Source organism: Colossoma macropomum, unplaced genomic scaffold, assembly GCF_904425465.1.
Source record: "Colossoma macropomum unplaced genomic scaffold, Colossoma_macropomum, whole genome shotgun sequence".
NCBI classification, from domain to species: Eukaryota; Metazoa; Chordata; class Actinopteri; order Characiformes; family Serrasalmidae; genus Colossoma; species Colossoma macropomum.
In genome coordinates, this window is record NW_023494788.1 from 29,465,491 (window position 1) to 29,491,410 (window position 25,920).

The following is a 25,920-nucleotide window of genomic DNA, read 5'->3' on the forward strand; positions in this document are numbered from 1 at the left end:
AACTATTTTTGTTGAATTTCTTAGTTATCACATCCTCCACAGGGAACAAAATTATGTCATTAGCAAATCTGCAAATTTTAGTACACAATTTCTATTTATTTGCTGAGCTTAACATATTGGAAAAAATAAAACAGGGTTAGGATTAGGGCCTGGGTTAGGGTTAAGTTTTGGTTAGTAAGGTTAGTAACATAACAGTACACCTACTTAATGTAAGTAATGTATCAACAGTACATCAAGATCTTTGCTTCAATGAATTCAGATGTTTCACTACTGCTCCTTTATTGATATGTTGTTGATGTGTTACTAATAATCTGTTAAAAGTTTATTAATCATGTACCAAGGACCACTCCAGGTAGTGTTACCAAACTTTTGCACAAGCCACATTTTATGCCCCCCCCCCACCAACAATATGTTACATTTATCAAATAAACAGTAACTGTGCATTAAAACGGATGTGTTATTTTGAATGACTAGTTGGAGGAGAATTTTACATTAGTTTGTATTTTAAAAAACAATATTAGACCTTTGCTCACCTATGTTTCATTGGAGCACTGAACTCGCTAAGAACTCTGCTTGGACTGATTAGTTGATGTATTAGAGCAGGGAAAACACCAGAATACTCCACACTCTTAAAAAAGATGGTTCTTCAAGAGTTCTTTAGTAGAGGCAATGGTTCTATGTGGAACCATGCTTAAATGGTTCTTTGCATGGTGAAATGGTTCTTCAGATTGATGGAGAATATGTTGTATATGGTTCTATATAGAACCTTTTTGAAAACTATTTTTACAAACTTGACACTGTAACAGTAGAAGTGTAGGACCAGAGCTGGGAAGCACTGCTTTGAACAGATGTGGATATTAATGTTTTCCCCTCTAAATGACTGTGTGTGAGGCAATAACAGTAAGTGTGTGCAGTTTAGCTAAAGCAGTGTTTACCATATCTCCATGTCACCTTTTTCCACTCATTTTGCTTTTCTGTCTCATGCTACATCTTAATAGCATCATTTAAAGTCCATTTGCTAACACCGCCACTCTCCCTTTGCTCTCTAAAAGGCGAGGGTGGGCGCTGACACGTGACTTTTAGTGTTTCTGTGCAGATAACTTTGCCATGCAGCCGGCAATGAAATGGCATGAGCAATTAGAGAGACATTTTCCACATATTTCACATCTAATGCACTCGTTTTCATACAGTAATGCACTTTGTGTTGAGGGCAAAGAGATTGATTCGGGATCTTCTACACAAATGAGCGAAGCAATTACAGAATCACACGGACTTTCAGGTGTCAGATTTCTTTTTTTTACTTTTAATAGTGCGTAAGCTGGCTGTGCACACTGTACACCCAAATCTTTAGCTTTTAAACAGCTTTTATGTAACTTTTTTGATGCATTGTAGTGTTTACTCAAGCTGTTGATCTATTTGAGAACAAACTGAGGAACAACTGACACAAATAAACACCAGTGTTTAAAACCTAAACACCACATGATTATTTGTACAGTAATTCTTCTTTTCTTCAACACCGGTGTTTAGCTTATAGTCAAGCTTTCTGTGCAAAAGTCAAAGATGAGTCCAAAATGGCTATTGAGGCCATTTATTATCATCAGAATAAAAAAAGCAGAAAACACAAACACGTATTAAACGGAAAAGTACTCAGAAGCTTTAACAACTAAATATAATATCAGGTTTTTCAGTAGTTAACCTCTTAAAATCCCAGGCTTATGACATACTAAGGCTTATTATTCAGTAACCACATGGACTACAGTGCAAACTAGCTGAGTTATTATAAGGTTATAGAAGTGTGCAGTAAAACTTTGGGCCTGCTGGTGGGCCCTGGCCATTTAAAGGGTCAATGGGTCCACCTTTTGCATTTATTACAGCTTCCATTCTTCAAGAGACTTGTTTTCACTTTTTTAAAGACATTTGCAGGCATAATTTTCCACACTTCCAAAGTTCAGTCTTTGAAGTTTCTGGGGTGACCAGTCCATTCAGGGAAAAACAGCAAATCCTTTTTGTGATTTGTAATTTTACTATTATTTTTTATGTCTATTTACTTTTCTCAGCAACAGCTTCTTGACAGCTACACATCTTTTCAGACCCATAACATTGAGTTGTCTTCTCACAGTGAAAGGATGGACAGAAACACTTGTGGATTTTTTTAAAATCTGAAGCAAAAGTGGAGCATGATTTCTTAATTTTCTTAATCAAGTCTTGATTATCTCTCAAAAATTAAAGAATAAGCAAATAACAATAATAGCAAAAATACTGCTTATCTTATCACAGTTTTGGTGGTCTAGTGTGTTTTGCACAGTTGTTTACAGAGTCCCATTTTCTCTGTATCTTTTTAATCTTTTTTAACCTCAATTTTGAAAATTATGCATTGTTTTTTTCATTTATTTTCCCTTCCTTATGCAAGTGAATTATTTTACATCTCATCTCCTCAGAAACACACACACATTATCCACGCTGCCTATCCTTCTGGGTCGCAGGCGGGGGTGCTGGACCCTATCCCAGTGGTCATCGGGCAGAAAGCTGCTCAGAAATATCTCTTGAAACATTTAATAACATATACTCACTGAACATTTTGACTGTAAATTAATATATTAAAGGTGTTTTCTGACTTTTGACAGTACTATATTTCAGAAAACAGAGTGAAATCTTAAAGTGACTATGTCTCTATATATCATTTTATGTATACTGTCACCGTCATATCAAAACCTCAGTATTTTTGGTTTTAGTTTTAGGTATGAATATTTCATAATGAGTGGACAAAAAATGATCTAAAACATGGTGTTACATCCATGTAGATTAAGGTTTAGAATATTTTTTCTTTTTCCTGTAAAGTTACCATTTTAGAGAAAGTAAAGTTTTGTTATAACAGTGGCAATAAGCAGTGTGAACTTTTGTTTTATTGTAATGCCAGTGCCAGTCACAATGTTTCAGTAATAGATAACTAGTGTTATATAAAAAAACAACCTGTTTTGTTCGTTAGTCTTGTCTGAAAGGGAGGTAATAGTTAGATAATCAAATTGCAGTGCACCATTCAAACTGTAGTTGAAACCTGAAACTTACTAACAAAGAAAGGCGGAAACCTCAATGGGGAAAGGGAAAAACACTGAAGAGCAGCTTTAAAAAAATGACAGCAAACTACCTGTACCTATAACCAAAACCAGTGGTTAAGCACACGTTGTGGAGCGAATGTAATGAGGACAGAACATGGACTCTTGAGCAATGCAAGAAAGTGATCGATTGAGATGAGTCACTTTTTACTGTTTTTCTCCAGCTGTTTTTCTTTGGAGAAAACCTTCAGCCTACAGTGCCCGCTCCAATATGAAGTGCGTCTGTTGTTCTTGAAGAATGGTCCAATTTCCTTCAAGAAATTGTTCATAATGTGCATGGCTGTGTTCCAGGAAGTGAAGACAAAGACGAGCCGGATCATAACTCTTTCTACCTTCTGTATGGGGTAATTCAGTGTCACAGACGAAACAAGGCCGCTGGCTAATCAGACAATCAGTGGATTCAAGTGGATACATCTCAGTTTTGCACATGGACAGTAATACAGTATACTGACTTATAATGATAGAGCAGAGTGGTTTTGAATTATGCACAAGAGGCCGATAGCAAAAGTGAAAGCGCAGGCTGTACTGACTATTGTGCTGTAATATTTTTTTGTTTTTGTCCGAAGCAGCAATAAAGCAGTGTGCAAATCCACTGGTTGCCATGTAACGAGGGTAACCTCCCACCCTTGTTCTCTCAGCATTCGACGCTATTGTTTTTGTTGTTGTTATCATAATTATGATTAATTGTCCTCCGTAAGACAGGGTTTAATCCGATTGTTTTCGGGAAAACAGCTTTGTGTTCTGCGTTTGTGCTCCAACTGTTTTTAATTAATATGACCTTCCGCTGCGGAATTAACCGTTGCCACTGACAACAGAATGTTTATGTAAGTGGGACCAGAGTTGGCGGTAATCAGTTTAAACTGTGAAGAGATCAGGGCTGTCTGTGAGTGAGGGTTTCCTTTGGGCTGGAGAGACTGATACAGGCTGTGTCCAAAACTGTGGCCTATTCACTATAAAGGGAAGCTGTTTGTAGTGATGAAAACATAGTGGAGGGCATCGAGTGCAATAGTACAATGGATATACCTTAGCACACAGAATACCCATAATGCACTGCAGAGTTTCAGCATCATTTAGTGCATGCCTGTCGAACTGGGGACCTTCTGGGCCAAAGTGCAGCGGAGATTAGTGTTAACCCTCATCTAACGCTCTGAATTCAGTTCATGGAGGCCTTGCTAATAAGCTGAATCAGGTGTATTTAATGAGGCAGAGTGCTGAAGTCTGCAGTGTTTTGCCCTGCGAGGACTAGAGCTAAAATATGAGGTGGCTAGGCTAGTAACATTAGCTGTGGTAACAGATTAGCATTTGCTGTTTCTCAGAAAGACTTTAGATTGTCTACCTTCTCTGTGTAAATTTCAAGTCACATCACTTATTTTTGTGGCCTTGTTCTTGGTTAAATTTAATAGCAAAATAACGAGTTTGAGAAATTGAACTGTGTTGGAAGTTGCAGTGAATCACTGCTGAATGTTAGTGGCAATGTTTGCACCTTCATTAGAAACAAAGGTTTAGAATTGTGTGACGTGTCAGTGTACAGTAGCCTTAAGAGTTGATCTGTACCTGATCTTTTGACTTAGTGTTTTCACTTTGTATGTAGTTGTACAACATTTAATGCCCTACCAGTTGACGATTAAGTGGCCGAGATAAAGTGGCCATTTCATGTAATGTGAAACACTGTACAAAAACTACATATTTGACTACATATTTGTCACTGTCAGAACAAAACCTTATATCTTTATAGAATAATAAGGAAAAAAAACTTAAGCTTCAAAGAAAGTTATAATAAATAAATAATAAATAAAAAAATCAGTCATTTTGGACCATTACTGTTGCTCAGAGTACTCTTTTTTCATTGTTGAGAAGTGGTAGAATTTAGGGTCTCATATCAAATATGGTTAAAGCTAAGCTGTGCCTTGCTGGCTGCCTCTGACCTGAAACAGTCTGGGGTTTCACAGCAGTGATGCTGACCGCTGCCTGGAGATGTGCCTGCCATCCTGTGCAAATTGATCTCGGCATGTTTACCTGGGATGAGGCATTGATCCCGAGTGTTGACCCTGTGTCCCCGCACTCTGGATAGTGTCTCAACTCTTTCCCCTCTGTAGGACAGCCACTCTGAAGCATGGCTCTGAGCCCATCTCATGTCCTCACCTTCGTTTGAGCGTCGGTCCGTTCTGTCCAAGGTGGTGCCGAAGTGTAGCGTCAATCCGACAGCCCATCTCTGGTGAGGCGCGATGTCAGCGGCCGCGTTTGACATCGGGAGCGTTCCTGACACTCTGTGTGTGGGTACTCGGTGTGTATGTGTGAGTCACTGAGAACAGACTGTCTGCCTGTGGTACTCAAGACGCTTCTGTTCAACTCAAGGCCGGCTGAGGGATGGTTGACATGAACGAGACTAGAGCTTCTCAAGGACGCACAACAAAGCGTCCTCAATGAAGGACCCATTTACACAGACTCTATTTCCGTGTGCAGTATGTAGTAGTCTGAGAAAGAAAATCTAAGAGGCTGTTTACCGCTGATTGTCTCATGCATCTTGAATGTCATATATATAATGACATATTCATTATTAATACGCAGGTGTAAATGCACCCAAGAAGTATTTACAACAGATTTAAATCTGATTACTTAAAGCACTTCTGGAGGTGGTCAGACATGCACTTCAGGCAGATGTTGTACAAGTGTAAATACCTCAATCTCTCCAAGTCACATTTAACAACCAAAGCCCTTCCTAGTACAATACACTGTAAGAGAACATGGTCCATGACTTCAATGCAATCAGTTGATGCATGGAACTGGAAAAAACAGAAGGAGGAACAACACCCACTATTAGAAGGTGTTGTTCCAGTGCATCTCAAACCACTTCAGAAGGTGGTTTGAGATGCACTGGAAACACAGCTAAGGCAACTATTAAAGGACCCATATCACTAAAAACCTATCTGAGCTTGTTTTGGTCCCCAATCTGGACTGCTTTTTGAATGTGGCGCAACACAGGGCAACCGATCAGAACAGAGGTAATTTACATATGTCAGTCTTTAAGGCACGCTGACAAAAACAGCCTGTTTAATTCTAAGGGATAAAGCGAGGTGGGAAATGCTAATGTAAAAATGAACTATGACTGTTTTTGGTATATAAAACCACACAAAGATTATAAGTTGACCACATAAGAAATCATTACTCCTTCAAAAATGGAACCATGCTGTAAGTGACAGTAAATCACTGAAAAAAAGTTATCTGGATTTGAATGCAATGCAGGAAATGCACTGTTAAGGCAAATTGGATTTTTATCTGTCTAACATAAATGCACTTTAGTAGCCAAGTGGGAAACAGTTAGATAAATCTTATCTGACCACTATCAGGATACAAGACTGATGATGTAGGACTTAACGTCTATACAGGATGCAGTGTGGAGGCTCTGTAGATTGTCATGTGTATTGTGGGTTAGTATCTGAACAAGCAAAGTAGTCTTACAGCATCCACAGCTTAAAGTTGATAATTTAACAATTCTTGACACAAAGATGTTTTATTGTTTCCTTATTTCCCTATTGGCAAATTCAGAGCATACTATTTCCACTTCATTTGTCGTTGTGAAACAATGGAGATTACAGCTAGGAAGCCCTCAGGTCTTCTCATTCATCTTGTCTCCTGAAGTTACTTATAAACCAGCTACACTCTCAGGGGCTTTAACTAAAGTTAATAATCTGATTTTTACTGAAGAGTTGCTGTTTTAATTCACCTAACCAACACCACAGAGGATTCAGTCACTCTGTAGTCAGCTCTTAGCTTGAGTTTGTAATTAGACAAAATGCAATAATTGTATAGTGAATGAATAAACTTTTTATATTAGATCCAATATAGACCTTTTCAGTGTAGACTATATTGGTCCACCTTCAGTAGATATTGCTATTGGGCTTGTACCGGCCTTAGTTCATGCTGAATGCTTTAACGAGTAGGATACGAGTAGGATAGCCTTTGAAAACCAATTAGTGGCTGCTCAATAAAGAGAATCGAGAGGATGTGGGATGATACAAAGTGCAGTTGCTCTCTCACCATTGCACTGTACATTGTTAGTTGTTGCTAAGCACACTTGCCAGTTGGCACCTGACCAAACCTTCTGGGAAGAAACCTTTGTCTTAATGAGGAGCCATGTTCCTGTAGATCCAGCAATGCAGGGTCTATGCAGTCACCTGAAGACCAACCTAGCCCACTCTGTTACATGATAGAAGAGTATGGATGCATGTAGGAAAACAATGAAGAATGAAGATGGGGAGGTTGTGATAGACTAGAGGAGATGTTTGAGAAAAAAGGCAAGTATGGAGCGTCATGGAGGGAAGACACGGGGAAGATAGGGTTTATGGAGAAAATGGACATTTAGTTTGATCATTAAGCGAGGAAGACAGGCTTGACGGAGGTAATAGACAGTTCACATGATTTTTGTGTTTACTGGGTTATCTTTGTCTAATATTAAAAGTAATTTGATGATCTGAAATATTCAAGTGTGACAAATATGCAAAAATAGAAGAAATTCGGAAGGGGCAAATACTTTTTTCAGAGCACTGTCTAAATCTATTTTTTCATGTGTTTCAGTGGTTGTTTTCGCACTTTGTTATCACCCATAAGACCATTTGCACTGAGAGTTTGGTACATTTGGCCAAGTGTGAAAGCTGTTATTGAACATGTACCCTGCCCAGAACACCGACCACTGGTCCTACAGTGGTCTAGGATTCACTTCAAGTGAACGTAGTGTGGTTCACACCATGTCTGAAAATTATCCACACTTGGCATTAGACATCCAAAAAAATCTCATGTTCCTTCCAAGTTTACGTTTTTCTTCTTTAGTTTAAAGTTTTTTATTACAGCATGGTCCAAATTACAGTTCTTTTTTCATGTAGCTGCACAATTCATCACTAATGAAATACCATATTTTTTTTCTTCAGCAAATATGCAATAGTCCAGTTTTGTTATATTAATTGTAGAGTGATGAGAGCATGGCATCCAGCAATAACCACACACTCATTATGGTTTGAGCAAGTGACGTATAGAATTGCACAACTGGTCCACAATTTGAAAAGAATTCTCTTGTGTGAAAACAAACCTGCTATGATTACCCAGAATCGATCCAGGGTGCAGACTCAAGAATGACCAAGTGTGAAACCGCTGGCTATACCGCAACTCCTCCTTTAACATCATGCCCCTGATTTTGCATTTAACAAGTGCTCTCAATACCTCACCTGACTCTGAGAAAATGTCTTCAGCCGATAGAGTCCTCACCTGCACTTTGCTCTCTCCTGTTCCTCTCCCTTCCTCTTTCACTCTGCAGGAACATTTCACACCAGAGTGCAAGTTTAAGGAGTCGGTGTTTGAGAACTACTACGTGACGTACTCCTCCATGATCTACAGACAGCAGCAGTCGGGCAGGGGCTGGTACCTGGGCCTGAACAAGGAGGGAGAGATTATGAAGGGAAACCACGTGAAGAAGAACAAGCCTGCTGCACACTTCCTACCCAAGCCTTTGAAAGGTGAGATGCTGGTTTATTTGATCTTTCCTCTTGCCAGCTCTTAGGTTGATTATAGTTAGTATGATAAACTTTTACAGAAGACATTTGAGTAAAAAAAGACTTTCAATGGTTTAAATGATTGTAGATTTTTTGGCTGGTTTAGCACTTCAGATTACATTCTATAAAGTTTATCTTAACCACAAACAATCACAAACAATATTGTTCATCAAGAAAACACAGAAATAGATAAAAACATACCTCACACTTTTGTTTGAACTTTCATGCAACTAGTTACATGTTGTGAGTTGCCTATAACATAATTTCTGTGCAACTTGGAAGTTATATACAACACATTCAGTTAAGCCACTAGTTAGCCAAATTAGCAGGTCATATTTTTTGATACATGGTATCATAAGTTATCTGCAAGGTGAAATTTATATATTTGCATTTTTACCAACCTTACATGTTTTTTCCAGCTGTCATGCCATACTTTTTATCTATCTATCTATCTATCTATCTAGGGTTCTATACTATATATGAGTTTCTATCTTTTGTATGTTAAACCTTTGAAAATTAATGTTTAAGTAGCCATTGCAGTTACAGCCTACTTAATGTCTTACTCATCCTGTCCTAGAAGCACTGTGTGTGTCTCCTTTTCTGCAATAATTTTCATGTTTTAGATCCCAAATTAATCTGAATTCTGTGTAATATTAAAGGACAACAAGAGAGGAGTAAATGAATCTTGCTATGTACATCACATTGACAGCAGGCTAAAGAAGAGTAAATGCTGGCACAAGCAAACAGCTGTTATTGGTAGCTGGCTAGTTAACACAGCTGATTACAAAAAACGTTAGCCTCAGGAAACTCATGTTTGCTGTTCTGCTCAGGAAACTGACAAAATAAAACTATCAACCTATCTCCTCTTCAACTGCCCAATAAACCATCTTCTGTTTTATGTTCTTGTCAATTGATATGGTAAAATCAATGGTTTGAAAGTATGTCATTTGACGTGATCATATGATGTAGCTTTGGTTGGCTGTTGCATGAAATTTGAGTTGCGGCTGAGTTTCAAATGAGTTGCATTGCACTTTGCATTGTGCAGCTCACGTGCAATTTGGTACAACTAAAGTTGCATGAAAGTTTCAACATGTAAAGCCAACTTTACAGTCTTGAAACAAATCAGTAATAGGCACGTTAATGCATGTAACAACCTCATCATTCGCAAATAGAAAGCTCCAGTTCCACATGCTGATACATTCTACTATGGCGAATGTGGACATGGACATGTCGTAACTCCTCTGGCAGCAGATTTAAACAAATTAAAGAGGATGAAAATAAAGTCTCTGAATGTGTCACTGGTAAGATGTTAGGTTTCCTGTAATGTAATATAGGCAAGGCCTCCATCAGAGTTGTGCGCTAGGAGGCAATAAAGTGTGACAGAGCCAGTGAATGCATCATCTCCACCAAAAAGTGCAAAAGGTTGTCTGTTACAGAAATGTTAAAGCACCAGTGCAGGCAGCTGGGCTTTCTGACAACAAAAGGGCCATCCAGGCCAGGGCAGCAGGTACACAGAGACAGTGAGAGAGCACAGAGCAGCAGAGAAAGCTGTGTTCAACAACAGCATGTGAAAGAAGCACAGGGGCTTTCATCTTCAAGCCGAATATTTTACCTGTCAACAGAGAAACAACATGAGGCAGGGAGAGACAGAGGGAGGAGTGCAGAAGGCTCAGCACAAATTCCAGCCCAGTGAAAAGAAGAGCTGTCAATGCAAAAAAATCACAACAAATATGGTGATGAGGGCCATGTTGTGACACGCTGTTGCTCAAAGTGAATCCAGCGCAGTGCTGTTCAGCTCTGATTCTGCTGTTTCCAGAGCAGAAAGGTGGGCGAAACACTGGAAGTTTTGATTTGCAGGTGAATGAAAAGTGCAGTGTCTTCACTTCTTGCTCTACCTTAAGTGTGGTGTCTTCACTCAACTGCCTCCTTTAGACACTTGTATCATAATATATAGAAGGGCTGTCTGAACTAGTGCCTGTGAACAATGACAGACATGCCTCAAGAAGGAGGGCTGATTCCACAGCAGTGGCAACATTAATCCAGGTGATATTATATAACCTGGAATTTAAAGCATTAATGGTTCCATTTCTATACAAATGAGTGAAAATGACAGATTTGTTAAATTGCTAATGAGCATAAATTACCCACTGCACTGCTTTAGGTCAATTATCATCAAAATGCATGTACATTTTTCAGATATTTTTAATCAGCTGTCATTTGAAAATGTATTCAGTATATGAATGCATATTTATTCTCAGAGGCAGTGCAGATAAGAATATCTCATTTACCTTTATGTGGTAATTCCTCTGAAACGAGGCTAGCTGGTGAGAGGAGGATGTTTAAAGGTGTGATCTGATGAACGGTAATGAAATAGAGGATTAGGATTAACGCCCTGGCTTTTAAAAAAAGCCAGTGTGTCTACTGATGTTACAGAGAGAGCACACTGCTGATGGTTTTGGGGATGGAAGATTTTTAGTGAATTGTCATTTCTTCCATTCAGCTAATGAAATATATGTATTTGCCTTCCAGCCTTTTTGTAACTTCAAAAAAAGGTCTGCATTCCAAAATTCCTATTTTCAAGTGGCATTTTTTTTGTATGTCCAACATACAAAAACAATCTAAAAGGGCTTATTTTTTATGGCAGTGATGATTTGAAGGCTGACGGATATTGAAATTGAATTCCTGAGAGATCACATGGAGGCACATCGAGACTTTTTTAAAAACTACTTCAAATTCTAAATTATTCCAGCAGTTTTAATTACTTGAAACTTCTGTGTTTCAGAGAGGCAAGAAATTTGCACCTGGCGTATAATAACTCTTGACTAGCAAGTCTTCTGGAAGACCAATTAGGGAACTGTCAGTGCACCGAGAGCACGAGCTCTACACTGAACTCTCTCTGTAGAGAGCAAGTTGTAACGAGAGAGTCACTGACAGCGGACTACGTAAATGCACCCTATAGTTACCTACTTTACTTCCAAGAAATATAATGGCCTGTCTGCTGCCACTGTGCACCGTCTGCTTGCTCTGAGGGAGTCTACACTCTCAGGCAATTTGCCTGATAGGAAAAACTGCTAGCAAAGGGCTTTGAAGGGATGTTGTCAACAGATCAACTGTTAATTAGCAAGCCTTTTACTTCTCTTCTTTTGATGGGACTGTAGACATAGTAGAATATATGGCTTTACTTTAATGATGAGTTGGTGGTGGACAAACCTCAGAGACAGCTTTACTGAGAGTGCACCGATAATGACCAGCCTTCAGCCTTCCAGTCTCCTGCAATCCCCCCAGAGAGCGGCTCTGAGCACGGTCGCCCTGCAGCCCTGCTAATACGTCAGCTATTGATTCTAACAGCTTTCCACTGAAGTGCTGTATCGATTGCCTGTTGTAGGCAGAAGAAGCTTTGTGTGAGGAAGTCTCCCTCACTGTTGCAGCCACAGTTTAGAAGAACAGACAGCATTTAGCTGAGCATAGAGCTATGATGTACAGGCCCCAAGATCACTGCTGTCCTCAAGCTAGCAGCTGAAGTAACATGCAATGCCTACACAGCAAGAAGCTAACTTAGAAATACAGATATTTTTGTAGAGGCAAAAGGCAAGCTGCTAAAGCAGATACAGTCATATGCAAAAGTTTGAACACCTCCAGTCAAGTAAAAAATGTTTTTTTGATTATGTAAAGCTGAGCATACACTACACGACTTCTAAAATCCTAACAGATTTCTAGAACGGACAGCAACACAACTTAACGTCAGGCTTTCGCAGCATTTCTTGTGTTTTTGTTGTGAGGGCATGCAGAAGAAAAGGGCAAAGAGAGAGTGTGGTATAACACACATAACGAGTTTCAACTATGAATAAGAACTCAAAATCCCAGAGTTCCCCCGTTATCATGTTACACAAATAAAGCTAAACTGGACCGGACCTGTTTGTGCTTCTAGCGTCAATGTAGTCACATTCAAAGACTGTTCTTGCAGTAGATAATAGTGATGTTCATTCAGTAAAGATACATTACTCTCTTTCTCACTCTTTCCCTCTCTTTCTCTTACTCTCTCTGCAGTGACCATGTACCGGGAGCCCTCTCTACATGACCTGACTGAGTTTTCGCGCTCCGGCAGCGGTACGCCCACCAAGAGCCGGAGTGCCTCAGCCGTCCTCAACGGAGGCAAAGCTGTGAGTCAGAACGAGTCCACGTAGCCCAGCTCGCCCGGCCCGGCCCGCTTTACCCTACGCCTTCACCAAAACCTCCGGACGCTCGTGACTTCACGCAGACTTCTCTCCAAAAAAAAAAGAAAACAAAAATAAACATAAAAAAATAAGAAAAGGAAAAAAAACTCTCAGTGGTTCAGGACAAAGACAACCAACATTACATAGCAACATCAGACCTTTTCTGAATCTAGAGTACCGCTCTGTTTTGAGTTGGATCGCTGTAGGTTTTAGACTTTTACTTTTACACCACGGTAAGGTGAAATGAAAACTGTAGCCTTTGATATGACTGGGCATTCAGCATAGTCCCTCTCAGGTTGGTATTAGCACGCCACACCGAGTTGGGTTTCTTTTGATTTCATTAAGGATCACGGGCCGACACTAGGTCCCCATGCATTTGTTAGGAGATGAGAGCAGTGAGTGAAGGTTTAGCTGCTTGGGTGCGAGGATAAAGAGGCACCCCTGTCCTCCATGCTTCCCCAGTGTGAAGCCCCCCCGTTGCGAGGGGCAGGCGCTAGCCGCTAGCTCTCCTGCATTTTAGTGCACTTGCTCAGAGGGGTTAACCCTCTCCAGCATGGAAATATTAAAGCCTGCATTGTGCCCACTTCAAGGGAAGGCACGGCCTCGCGAATTTAGCATCAAGAGGTATGCAGCGTGACCCTGCTTTGCTAATTGTTTGAATTAGCCCTGAGCATTTATTACTTTTTGGCCCTTTGTTTCCCTCGCCACGCTGCAAAAAATTACAAGCAATTAAAATCATCTTAAATGTAGTCAATATAGCTAAAGTGTCTTATTATAAGGTTGTTGTAAGAACATTGAGATTATTTAACTTATTTCTAAACATTTAGTCATTTATCTAGCAAAATTAAGATAATTCAACCTTCTTCAACCGTTATCTATCAGGGTTGGGTTTCCTGTAAGCATCTTAGTATGAAGATTATCCTTAAATGGTAGAATGAGATTCACACCGAATACTCTCTCCTGGTTAAGTTGATCATAACACTAAGATGCTTTTGGGAAACTGGGCTCAGGGCGGGATTTAGGGTTAATTTTACAAGATAAACTTACATAAAACAAGTAAAAGTATCTAAGAAATAGGTTTGATAATCTTATAATACTTGCACTACAATCTCTTAATGAGAAATATTGCATATATTGACTAGATATAAGATTTTTTTACTCGACAAGATGTCATTTTTTGTAGTGCACCCCACCCCAACATTCAGTGTTTTTTTGAGGCTTAATCAGTGAATGGAGATTCCAGCACACCAAAGACAAAAGTGTAAGAGAGTCCCTTTAAACGGTCGATCCACGCCAGTATACATAGGCATGCCAGGGAGTGATGAACTGTAATGCTTGTTGTGTAGGCCTACTTGTTTGCAGAGAAAGAGGTTGGAGGTGGGCTGCTGGCTGTGCGGAGGAGAGGGCTCAGTATTTTGGAGATGTGCTTTTGCTGATGTGCGTGGTACGAGAGGACTGTTACGTGTTTCCCTTCTTGTCTCCTTTGGGTCACATTGTCTCTGTCTAAGCCCCTATAGCCTGTCTGAGTGCTCGTCTTCTGCCTCACCCGCTCATGACTATTCTGTCCTTCAGCTGAAGCTGGTCACTGTTACCAGGTGACCACCAGGACAAGGCGGGACCCCAACCCCTCCCCAACCCTGGACTCCATTTCGTGTATGAGTAACTTATTGTGACGATTTTCTATAAAAAAATAAATAAATATGAAAAAAAAAATACTGTGGAATTTTAGGTGGCTTAACATTTTATAGGATATGTCTTATTTGTAAAAGTGAAAAAAAAATCTTGAAAATGGAGAAAAAAAAAACAAAAAAAATAACCTCTCTTGTACAGAGCATGTACAAAATCAAGTTGTGTACAACGAGGACCCTTTTTTGTGGGCTACTGTATGTACTCTTTCCCTCTGGAAATATAATTTCTTCATAATTGCTACAGGGGGGGCTTTTCTCTTGGCTGTTTCCTTCTGGGCTTTTCTTTTTTTTTTTTTTTTTTTATTTTTTGTTTTGATCTCAACATATCTGTTGCATGGGAGACAGCAGGAACTGGAGGAATAGAGCTGCATGATGTAGGCTATGTGTATTAACCCCATGTTGGATCATGTGTTCCAAACTACCAGGAATAAACCGGAAAACAACACGTACTGATGGGCGCTCTGCCTGGTACCTTCCAGTTGTTTCTTATTTGTTGTATACACAAAATGCACTGAATAAAATGTTTATATTAAGCTATACTTTTAAAACATGGCTCCTTGTTTTATTTGACTGTGTTTTGCTTATTAAATCTCACAATCAGGGACCAACCTTCATTTTTATTTATTACATTTTCTGTCATAACAGCCATTCAGATCAGGTTACTCATTTTTCTGTGTCAGGAAAAAAGCAGGAAAATCTATTTAACAGGCAATTACACAGAAGCCTTAGCAACTAAATATAATTACAGGTTTTTTCAGTATTTACCTTTGACTTTATTGCAGCTTCCACTCTTTTCAAGAGTCTTGCTTTCAGTTTTTTAAAGAAATCTGCAGGGATATTTTTCCACACCTCCAAAGTTCAGTCTTAGTAGTTGGTCTGCTTCTCATAATCCTCATAAGTAAGCCTGATTACAAATTTAGACTTCCCTATGCAAGTTGATTATCTTATATCTCCTCAGAAATATCTCCTGAAAAAATGTCTGGAAATGAAATGAAATGAAAAGCTGTCTTTAAATTTTTGCACAGTAGCAAAAAATAAGACATGGAATTTGAATTGAAAATACTATTTACACAGAAACATTCCTCAGGGTCTTTTTCAGTGTGAATAGAAGTAAAATAGCATACGATAGAGCTGTAAGTTGTGGAAGAGATTTGCTGGGAGAGCAGGTACTGGTGGATTTGCTCTTTTATGTTGTCTGGTGGAAGGCACTGTGGAGTCAGCCATATCCTCTGCTGGACAGAGATGAATCACCCTGAGGAGCCTGTGTGCTTTAATTGCCTGCAGAGACAAGGCTCCCGGATAGCTCATATCTCGAAAAGTCATTTTATGTAATGAATCAATATTGGTATGGAAAGCCCAGTGGTCGAAGCTCAGTGGTGTGGAATAACGCTATTGAGTATGAGTGTACAGAGCTGATAGTGATAACACAAGACATCAGTCCTAAATCCACCTACAAATCAAGCAGTGAGGAAAGAGTGCACTTCCAGACATCACTACTAAAGTTTAGTCTAGAGTTTATACACCAGGCAGCCAAGACAATGAGTCTAAATACAAGTTAGGTGTACCTAATAAAGTGGACAGTGAGAGAGTGTATATACAGACAGGGGACAAATTAAAGGAAAAACCTGAAAAAATGAGTGGAGAAACATAACTGCATGATACAATAAACAATTAACAACCTACCATGCTCTGCACCATGAATTACAAAAAGAGGAGGCCCAGTTGTCCTTGATTTTGGATCAAGATAGCAAGAGGAAAAGATCTAAGTGACTTTGAAAGAGGGCTCATTATTGGGGCGCAAATGGCAGGAGCTTCAGTCGCTCACAAAGACTGCTCAACTGGCCAATGCTTCAACAGAAACAGTGGCTTAACTGTGTTTAGATCTATGGGGAAGACATCAGTAAACAGAGATGTGGTAAAAAGCGCACATTCAGTGATCATGATGCGCATGCATTGGTTCGATATGTAAAGAAAACCAGAAGACCAACTGTTTCTCAGGTGACTGTGTCAGCAAGAACTGTCCATCCACAACTACACAGGGAGGGATATTATAATAGGGTGGCAGTGCATAAACCCCTCATTACAAAGATGAATGCACATTTGAGAGTTAGTAGTGGTGCAAAAACTACAGGCATTGATCTACAGAGATGTGGGGAAAAGAGATATGGTCAGATGAATGATCCTTAATAGTGCATGTGGGTGACTGCATGTGCACAATACACCAAGAGTCAAATCAAGTCAAGTGGTCTTGATTGTCATTTCTCAATATAACCTGTATATATTGGAATGAAATGTCAATCGTCAGGCCTCCTGGTGCAATGCATAACAGCAGCTCATTGCATGGGACTACATAAAGTGCAGATATACGAGAATGTGAAATGAGTATATAATGAATACACCAGACAATAAGCATACAGGACATACTGAGAGCAACAACGATGGGTGATGTATATAAAAAGATAACAAAGCATTTTGGCATATCAGTAGCGACTGTGAAGACCATAATCCAGAAATGGAAGAAATGTAGACATATGAACACTCTACCAAGAAGTGGAAGGCCAAGAAAAATAACTGAATGAACTGCCAGAAAAATTGTTCGAGAGCTCTGCAAGAATCCGAAACAAACAGCAGAGGACTTTAAAAAGTCCTTAGAGGCAAATAAAGTAAAAAATATGGACTACATTACACCTGAGAGGATGCAAAAGTTGCTCAGAGGATACCCAAAGAGGCAAAGGAAGTTTTAAAGGCAAAGGGTGGACATACAAGACTATATGAACAGACAGATTGGGCTCCCATAGCAGCACACAGTGAATTAAAGAACTTTAAAGCGCAAGTCTGCAGTGACGGTTAGTTGGTCCATGGTGGATGTTGGAAATGGCCCAGATTAGTCCAGGCGGATGTTGGGGGACTTCACTGCGTAATCTGACTGCCTCAGGGAAGAAGCAGCTGTAGAATCTGGTGGTGGTGGAATGGCCAGATGGTAGTCAGAGTCCATGAAGGGGGTATAAGGGGTCATCCACGTTGCTGGTGACCTTGTGGATGCAGCACTTGTGGTAGGAAGTTATCCATGGCAAGTAGAGACACCCCGATGATCTTTTCAGCTGTCCTCACAATCCGCTGTGGTCTGAGACGGTGGAGTTTCCGTATCAGACAGTGAGACAGCTGGTCGGTACGGAGAATGGTACAGGCCTGGATGCTTGTTCGCTACAGTGAAGGGTCTAACAGCTCTGTTGTTTTTTGGGGCATGCATTTTTCTTGCATGGTTTGAGTCCTCTTGTCCCTTAAGAGGGGAGGCTCACTGTAAATCAAAACGAAGTTATTCTGAATGACAACCTTTATCCTGTAATGAAACAGTTATATCCTGATGATCTCTTCCAATGCCCCCATCCACAGAGCATGAGGGGTCAGGAGAATATATTTCTGTTCAAATGTTTGGAACCAATGCTAGTTCTGTAAAGAAAATGAAGAGATTTTAGACAATGATATAGTGTCCAGAATAATAAACAGAGCTGTAGATAATAAAATGACCGGAAAAGCTCTACAGCAGTGTTTACCACTCCTCTTCCTGGAGATTTACTTGTCTGCAGAGTTTAGTTCCAACTTGCATTTAATAAGCTGCTGTGCCTCCTTATACAGCACTAATACAACTGATCCAGCAAATCAGGGACTTGGGAAAAGGTTAATTAGCTGGAGCTGGTGTGGCAGATTGTAGTTGGAATTAGGCTCTGGAGGAAGGCAGATCTTCAGGACTAGGGTTGATTACTGCTCTATATTACAACAATTTAGTTAAAGTAATGAAAAATTCATATCAAGGATGCCTCATATTGGAAAAGTGGGGATTAGATCTTGAGACAGCTGATTTTACAAAAATATTGTAAATAGATAATTCCACGATATTATTTATCATTATCTATGATTATTTATCATTAACCTCTCTCCTCCCTAGTGGACCTAATCGACTCAAATATTGTTACTAAATATGATCCAATCAGATATTTTCCACATAACTCAGTTATCAGATTGACTAGGATACTGTTGGTTCACTGAGTGTGAAATGTTGTGACTCTGTGTTGAGCTGCTAGCGAGCAATGATGGGTGAAAGGGGAGAGGTGAGAAGCCCTGCTGTGAAAACAATTCACACCTCTCCACAAAAACAGCTGGGCCAAAACAGACAGCATAACTGCAGCTTTCAATAGATAGCTTGCTTGCTCACTTAAGAAGATGAAAACCCAGGCTGCTTCTAGTTCAGTTAATCATACACATTTACACTGAACTATATTCCATCAGTATTATTAAAGGAAAAAAAACATAGTATAAAAAACTGAGAGGCCTCCAAAACAGGTAGAAATGGCATTTTATGACCACTGTGAAAAAGGGTTAATAACTTCTTGTTGTTCCCAAAAAATACTAATTTCTGAATTATACATCTACATTATGATTAGTTTGTAACATTATATTATATAATATTGAAAAGGTTTTTACTGCATATAAAATCACAGTAATTACTAACATGAAAAGTCATTTCAGACATTTAAAAAATGCAGAGTAGCCTAATTAGCTGATTTTCTGTGCTTCACCTCAGGCCTGTGTCGTTACGATATGACGCATGTTCAGCACTTCTGTAGTTATCTTCAAAGCTGGCGAAGTTCAGATGTGGTCAGAGAGAGAAATTAAGGACAAGGTAAGGTGGAAAAAGAGCCTCTACCTCTGCTTTTTTAAAAAGCTATATCTCTCTCCTTTTCCCTCTTGCTGTCCTTTCTAACCGTCTCTCTCTGGGGAAGTGAGCTACATGCACACACCAAATGCCCAGCACTCTATATGTCATTAGTGCTAAAGACAGGAGAGCGAGAGGAGAGCTAATTACAGAGCCCAGTGAAGGAGACAGTTCATCTCTCATGTTGCTGTGCTGTGCACTAGTCTCCTTCTCCTTGTGTGCCCCACAAGCCCATTCATTAAGCTCTGGTCTCTAATTCATTAGCAGGGACAGCTTCTCCTGCAGCTTTCTGCTGGAGGTGCCTAACAGGACAGGCTCTTATCATCAGCAGCCCACAGTCCTGTCAGCCTCCAGGAAAAAAAAAAACCCACAGAGACCCTGTCATTCAGACCTGCTCTCAGTCTTGGACAGAAAACTCATGCAAATAGACATACACATACAACCACAAACTCCAGCACTGAACAGGCTGCACACGACTGTTCCTCACCATGCCACACATGAACTACTATGGCATTTTGTCAAGCACCTTATCTTTATTCTCACAACAAACCAAAATGGTAACTTTTGACATTTTTGGCATTGAATGACACTATTTTAGACCAATTTTAGACCATTTCTATTGCTCCATTTATCTTGACATTTATATACAATATAAAGAGCAACATAAAGATGTTATGTTATCTGTTACATAACAGAGTGATTGACTTATCAATGCTTTCCAAAACTGTTGCTAGGTGGGACGCATTCAATTCAGCCTAATGAGATTTTGCTCAGTGTTTGTTAGGACAGATCAGGAGTGTATGTGTTGGGGGGGGGGCTATAGTAACAGTAGAGCTTAGCAGCATAGCATTTTAAACTGGAAACTCAATGTAATGTAGTAAATCTAAACTCCAATCTAAACTCACTAGTTAGAATTTTGCTAACAGCTTGTTAAAAAGGAAAACAATAAAAAGGAAAACAATAAAAACCAAAACATTTCTTTAACAGCAAACCACAATGCATAAACTACAGCTACACTCACAAGGCCTAGAGTCATGACAACTACTGTACACAGTTGTGATATGACCTGAACTATTGATCAGTTTCAGTTAGACTGTTGTTTCCTGCCATATCCAGCTTATCTTCTTCCTGCAAGAGTCTTGCCCTGTTCAGTATTATAAAATCCACCATTTCAGGACCATGGACAGCAGCTCACATTCCCAGTTCAGCCTCTAAAAAAAATGACTCCCATAATCCTCAGATGTTTCAGTTAGTATCTTAAGGCCCTGTCCACACGGAAACAAGGTTTTAGGTGACTGAAAACAGAAAAAAACCTGCATTTTCAAAAATATCCAGATATGTGTGGACAGAAATCTGGTCCTGGAGGCACACTGACCTGCACATTTTAGCACTTTTTCAGCCTTTACACACCCACTGCAACTCAGTAAGGGGATGTTAATGAGCAAATTAGTTAAATCAGGTGTGTTAGGAACACAGAAAGTGTTTTGGGAGCACAGAAACTAAAATTTGCAGGGCAGTGTGTCTCCTGGAAACATTGCCTTAAAATGACCATGTCATGGAAAACTGAATCTCCCTTGCTTCTAGGAAACAAAAGTTTTAAGTATTACGTATGCAATGTTAACCTTTCAAAATGTACCATCCACTCACCTATCCATACTGTTCACATATGGAAACTAAGCTGCAAAAACAGTTAATTTTGCCTTCATTGTTTTGATGTCACAAAAATGCTGCTTTTACATATATCCACCTATTCTACATACTACAGCAGATTAATTATAATAATAATAACACAACACAGGGCAGCCAATCAGAATAGAAGTAATTTACACACATAACTTATAGTGACAAAAACAGCCTATGGAAAATGGTCATCTGAAACGGAATTATGATTGCTTTTGTTGCATAAGACCACACAATTCTTTTCAGTGGGCTTAAAAGGAAAAAAATAAAATGGAAAAATGTAAGATACAGCCCTTTTAAACCACTCAGCTCATTTAGTATAGCTCATTCTTAACAGAGCCTTTATCTAATCTTTCTGAGGTATCTACGCTGACAAAGTTCACGTTTACAGCAGCAGTGCCTGAAATATCAAGTATATCTGAGTACATCCGAGTGGGCGGATTTTCTTTCTCACAGTTTACTATCTTCCCCGACATGTCATGAAAGCCGCAGCAAACAGATGTAGCTGTATGATAAGCACTGGGCTGGAAATAACACATTGAAGTAAAAGTGACACTAACATACTGCACCTCACTGTAAACGTCTCCAGTTCTTCTTTGTTCCCCCTAGGAACCTCTGTAAAAGTACCTCTGTAGATAGAGGGCACGGCTATGAGTCTGGCTGTGTAATAATAAGAATGACCTCTGCTAAAAAGCCATTTTGATGGCCCTCAGACTAATTGCGGTGGGGGCTGACTGGGAGCGGCGAAGGTTCATGTCAAGGGGAAGAGTCTTACATTATGAAAGAGAGCTGTTTGTGCAGTCAGAGCACAGCTCTCTCTCTGGTTCACCAGAGGACACGCACTTACACACCCGCTCGCTTGGTATACAGAAGAATACTCCTCAGCCTGACAAGGCTGCAACACCATCACAAACCCCTCTGCATAGTGACTGCAAAATAGACCGGAGGGAAAGACCTTTTATTCAGCTAGTGAACAAGGCTGGCTCTGAGAGTGGTGCTGCTGAATATTATGTAACAACACTCTTAAAATAAAGGTACCAAAAAGGATTCTTAGAAGTGATTTCATAGAACTACTTGATAACATGTAGATAGGGTGTTGTGTAAGGGTGGGCAATATAGTGTAAATAATATTGCGATAATTTGTAGACACGTCACACATTTGACGAACTCTCAGGCTGAAACGGACTTCATTTCCCAGACTCCTCTGGGAGATCATGTGACATCGCAACTTCCTTCTGAATCGGAATCCGAAATGAACTCCAGTGCCCACAATCCAATCAGGGATCACATGACTTCTGACGTTCTCTCGCACACCTATCAGCGCTCACAGTCTCCAGAGTACTAAGTTGTTTCACCTGTGCATCTATGTCATATGATTAGAACCGCTTAGTATATAAGCCTGGGCTTTAGTTAGCTTCAGTGCAAGGTATTGCTTCCTAGAGAATTTACACTGATTGCATTCTTCTGATTTTCGACCTTTGCTTTGTTTATTACTCTGCCTTTTGTTTGTCCCTTTTGAACCTTTGCCCTGGATATATGATCTGTGTTTTGGAACCATTTTGCCTGCTTTTTCGACCACATCTTTTGCCTTGCCCTTTTGTTTTTTGTTCACCTGCTGTTATGATCACCATTGTGATTCTTCTCCGTTTTTTGGTTTTGACCCATGCCTGTTCATTGACAACGTTTTTGCCTTGTGATAATAAAACCAATCTTATCTGTTTGATCCGCATGCGTCTGGATTCTGCTGACTGGTTGCAACACTCCATGATATGTAACAGAATAAGATTGCAAACACATTGGACTGGACAAAAACATTGGAATGTACCAGCAAACATAGCACCACATTAGGAACAGGCCATAAAAAGAACATTGATTTTACAAAAATATGTTGTATCATCTGAAAAGCATTCAGGCCTGCACTGTTCTCTCGGTGAAGAATATGGTGAAGGATGACTCATCTGACCATATCACTTTTTCCAACTCTACAGAGCAGTGCCTGTGGTTTTTAAACCCTCAAATGTGCATTTGTCTTTGTAACCAGGGGTTTATGGCCTGCAGCCCTGCTGTAATATGCCTCTCTATGTAGTTGTGGATGGACTGTTCTTGCTGACACAGTCTGATCACATCCTGCACTGACATTCTCAGCCATCTGACAAACAACGGCTCTCCTGTTTTTCCTCCCTAAAAAGGGAGCTTTCGACCACATTTTCCGACCCTGTTTCCTGATGTCTTTCCATAGATCTAAATGCAGATGTCACTCTGGCCACTGTTACTACTGAAACACTAGACAGTTGAGCATCTTGACCCAAAAGCAAGGTCAGCTGGGCCTCCTCAGCATTTTTATACATGGTGCAGAGCATGGTAGGATGTTGACTGTATAAAGCCCTATTTGGACAGGATACATTTTCCATGGGGAGGTGGAGAAATGCCAGTTTACCACAGGACGTGTAATGATTATGACCAATTTGCATGGGATTAGAAATCTCAGTATGAATGACAGAGATGGGTCGTGGCCACTTGATTTACAAATTGCCTTTACTCCAGAAACAAGTAGAAAACACCTTTACAGGACATGATAGCATTTTTACTGACATGTCGATTTGCATAGGATTAATATAACCTGAGGTTATTTCTACTACTTGTTTCATGGAAGCTAAAAGGCGCCAGACATCTTTGCTGACATTGGAGTGCCCAGTCAGTAAAAATGACTGACGTGGCTGCATTCGGACAGGACTATAATCACTGAGAAAAACCATAATAATTACTCCACCTCCCCATATAACACTAAACCAGTCCAAAAGGGCTTAAATGTATCATGCAGTAACATGTCTGTAAGTATCTGCACTTGCTATACTCATTTATTCAGGTTTTTCCTTTAATTTGTCACTTGGCTATTTATATTTGTATGTTACAAAAGGCCCCTAACATTTATACCGAACCACAAGTAAAAAGATTTATCCTACTAGCATGAACATTTCCAGGTATCAGTGCGGCAGGAAGTAGTTTAGATGGGTGGCAGTTGTGTAAGCATTTGAGTGTGTGTTTCACAGTCCTCCTGCTGGCATCAATATCCAAGCTGTAGGAATGTTATGATCCTAATGAGGGCTGAGCCCTATGAGAATGGCTGCCTATCTAAATCTCTGTTACGGACACTGGAATTAACATCGGAATTTAATCCAGACCAAAAGCACAATCCATCCTAAATGGATAATCCACAGCTAATTAGTTTGAACTTTGCCTCCTGAACAGTTGCTGTTCTGGCCTGGACATGGGCGTGACTAAATATGCCCCTGTGGCTCAGTTATAAAAGCAATCTAGTAAGATTAAAGCCATCCACGTGAGCTCACCCCACCCCCTGCCTCCACCCACTATCATGTTTTAATGAAACAGCAATGATGGCATTCTTTATTCTTGGAAGAAATATTATAAAACAGTGACAAATAATGAGAAACAATGCTTTACACATAACATTTAAAGCTATATGTGCACCTGCAGTTGCGTAAAACCGTTTCTTGTCCGGTTTGGCTTTGAAATGCATGACATAATAGGAAATTGCATATTCCAGAAACTTGCTCTTGGTGCTGTTACTTCTAACCCCTTAATCATGTAATCACGGCATTGAAAGCATAGTAATAACACAGTGCGGCTCTGGTTAAGCCCTGCACCCTGTCAGCTCCATTCACACAGTCTGTTCCATCACCTACACTGATGATTCATCCTCTCTCTCTCTATCTCTCCTCTCTCTCCTGACATTTCTCTTGCTCCTTCTCTCTACCCTTCTTTCTATCACTTTCTTTATCCTTTATTCTCATTCTTCTTCTCTCTACCTCTATCTCTCTCTCCCTTCTTTCTCTCTCCCTCTCTCCCTGTCTCTCTCATTCTCTCTCATTACCTTTCTCTTTCTCTTTTCTGTCTCCTGACATTTCTCTCTCTCCATCTTTCTCTCACTTTCTCTATCCCTCATTCTCATTCTCTCTACCTTTCTCTAGTAAATATCTTACCGCTGCATTCAATACATTTGACCATAATATTCTCTTGGATCATCTAATTCGTGGGGTGGGCATTCGGCGGAAAGCCTTGGCTTGGTTTTCCTTGCCTTAAAGATTGTACATTCGCTGTTCATATGGCAAGATTTATTTTATATAGTCATCAGCTCCCACTTTATATGGCTTACCTCAAGGCTCCATCTTAGGTCATACTTTATTTTCTTTATACATGCTTCCACGCGGTACAATTTTTAATAAACACAGCATATCTTACCACTGTTGTGCAGAAGACACAAGTCTTTAAAAACTCTTTTTGACTGTATAAAGAAGTCAAGCTATGGCTAGTTAAAAACCTTCTCCAGCTAAATGAGAATATATCTGATGTTTGGTTCCTATGAGAGCATATAAACTAGTGGCGACAGCCTGGGCCCTTTAAGACATATCTAGCTGTGCTAAAAATCTAGCGGCCATTTCTATCATCTCTTAAATTTGACAAACAAATTCAGTCATGAAGAGTAGTTTTTACCAGCTGAGGCATATTTCTAAATTAAATAATAGTCCTCCCATTTCATGATCAAAGATAATTTTACATGCTTTTATTACAATTCGCTTTGATTATTGTAATTCGTTTTATCTGGGAGTAAGTCAGTCCTCACTGTCCCGTCTGCAACTTGTCCAACATGCTGCCGCAAGATTCCTTACTGGCAGAAGGAAAAGGGACAGCATTACACCTGTTCTGGCTTCTCTACATTGGCTTCCCATCAAGTACAGAATTGATTTTAAAACTTTACTGTTTGTTTTGAAGGCATTACATAATCTGGCCCCACAGTATATTTGTGATATGCTTAGCCCTTACTCGTCTGGCAGGTCCCTCTGATCCACTAATAAATGCTACTGCTCACTGTCCCACACTCTTGATTAAAGCTTAAGGGAGATTGTGCATTTTCAGTGGCTGCCCCCCTAGGTGTGGAATAGTTTACAG

At 39.9% G+C, this 25,920-nt stretch overlaps 1 protein-coding gene across 6 annotated transcripts in view; it reads left to right on the top strand.

Moving 5' to 3' along the window:
* fgf13a (fibroblast growth factor 13a) overlaps positions 1–15,106 on the top strand; it is a 191,384-nt gene extending 176,278 nt beyond the window's left edge. For all 6 annotated transcript variants that reach the window (XM_036569095.1, XM_036569099.1, XM_036569096.1 and 3 more), the window contains 2 exons: positions 8,422–8,620; positions 12,704–15,106. In XM_036569095.1, coding sequence (XP_036424988.1) covers positions 8,422–8,620; positions 12,704–12,840 — 336 coding nt within the window. In that variant the 3' untranslated portion in view covers positions 12,841–15,106. The remainder of the gene's footprint in view (positions 1–8,421; positions 8,621–12,703) is intronic.
* Positions 15,107–25,920: the final 10,814 nt, after the last annotated feature.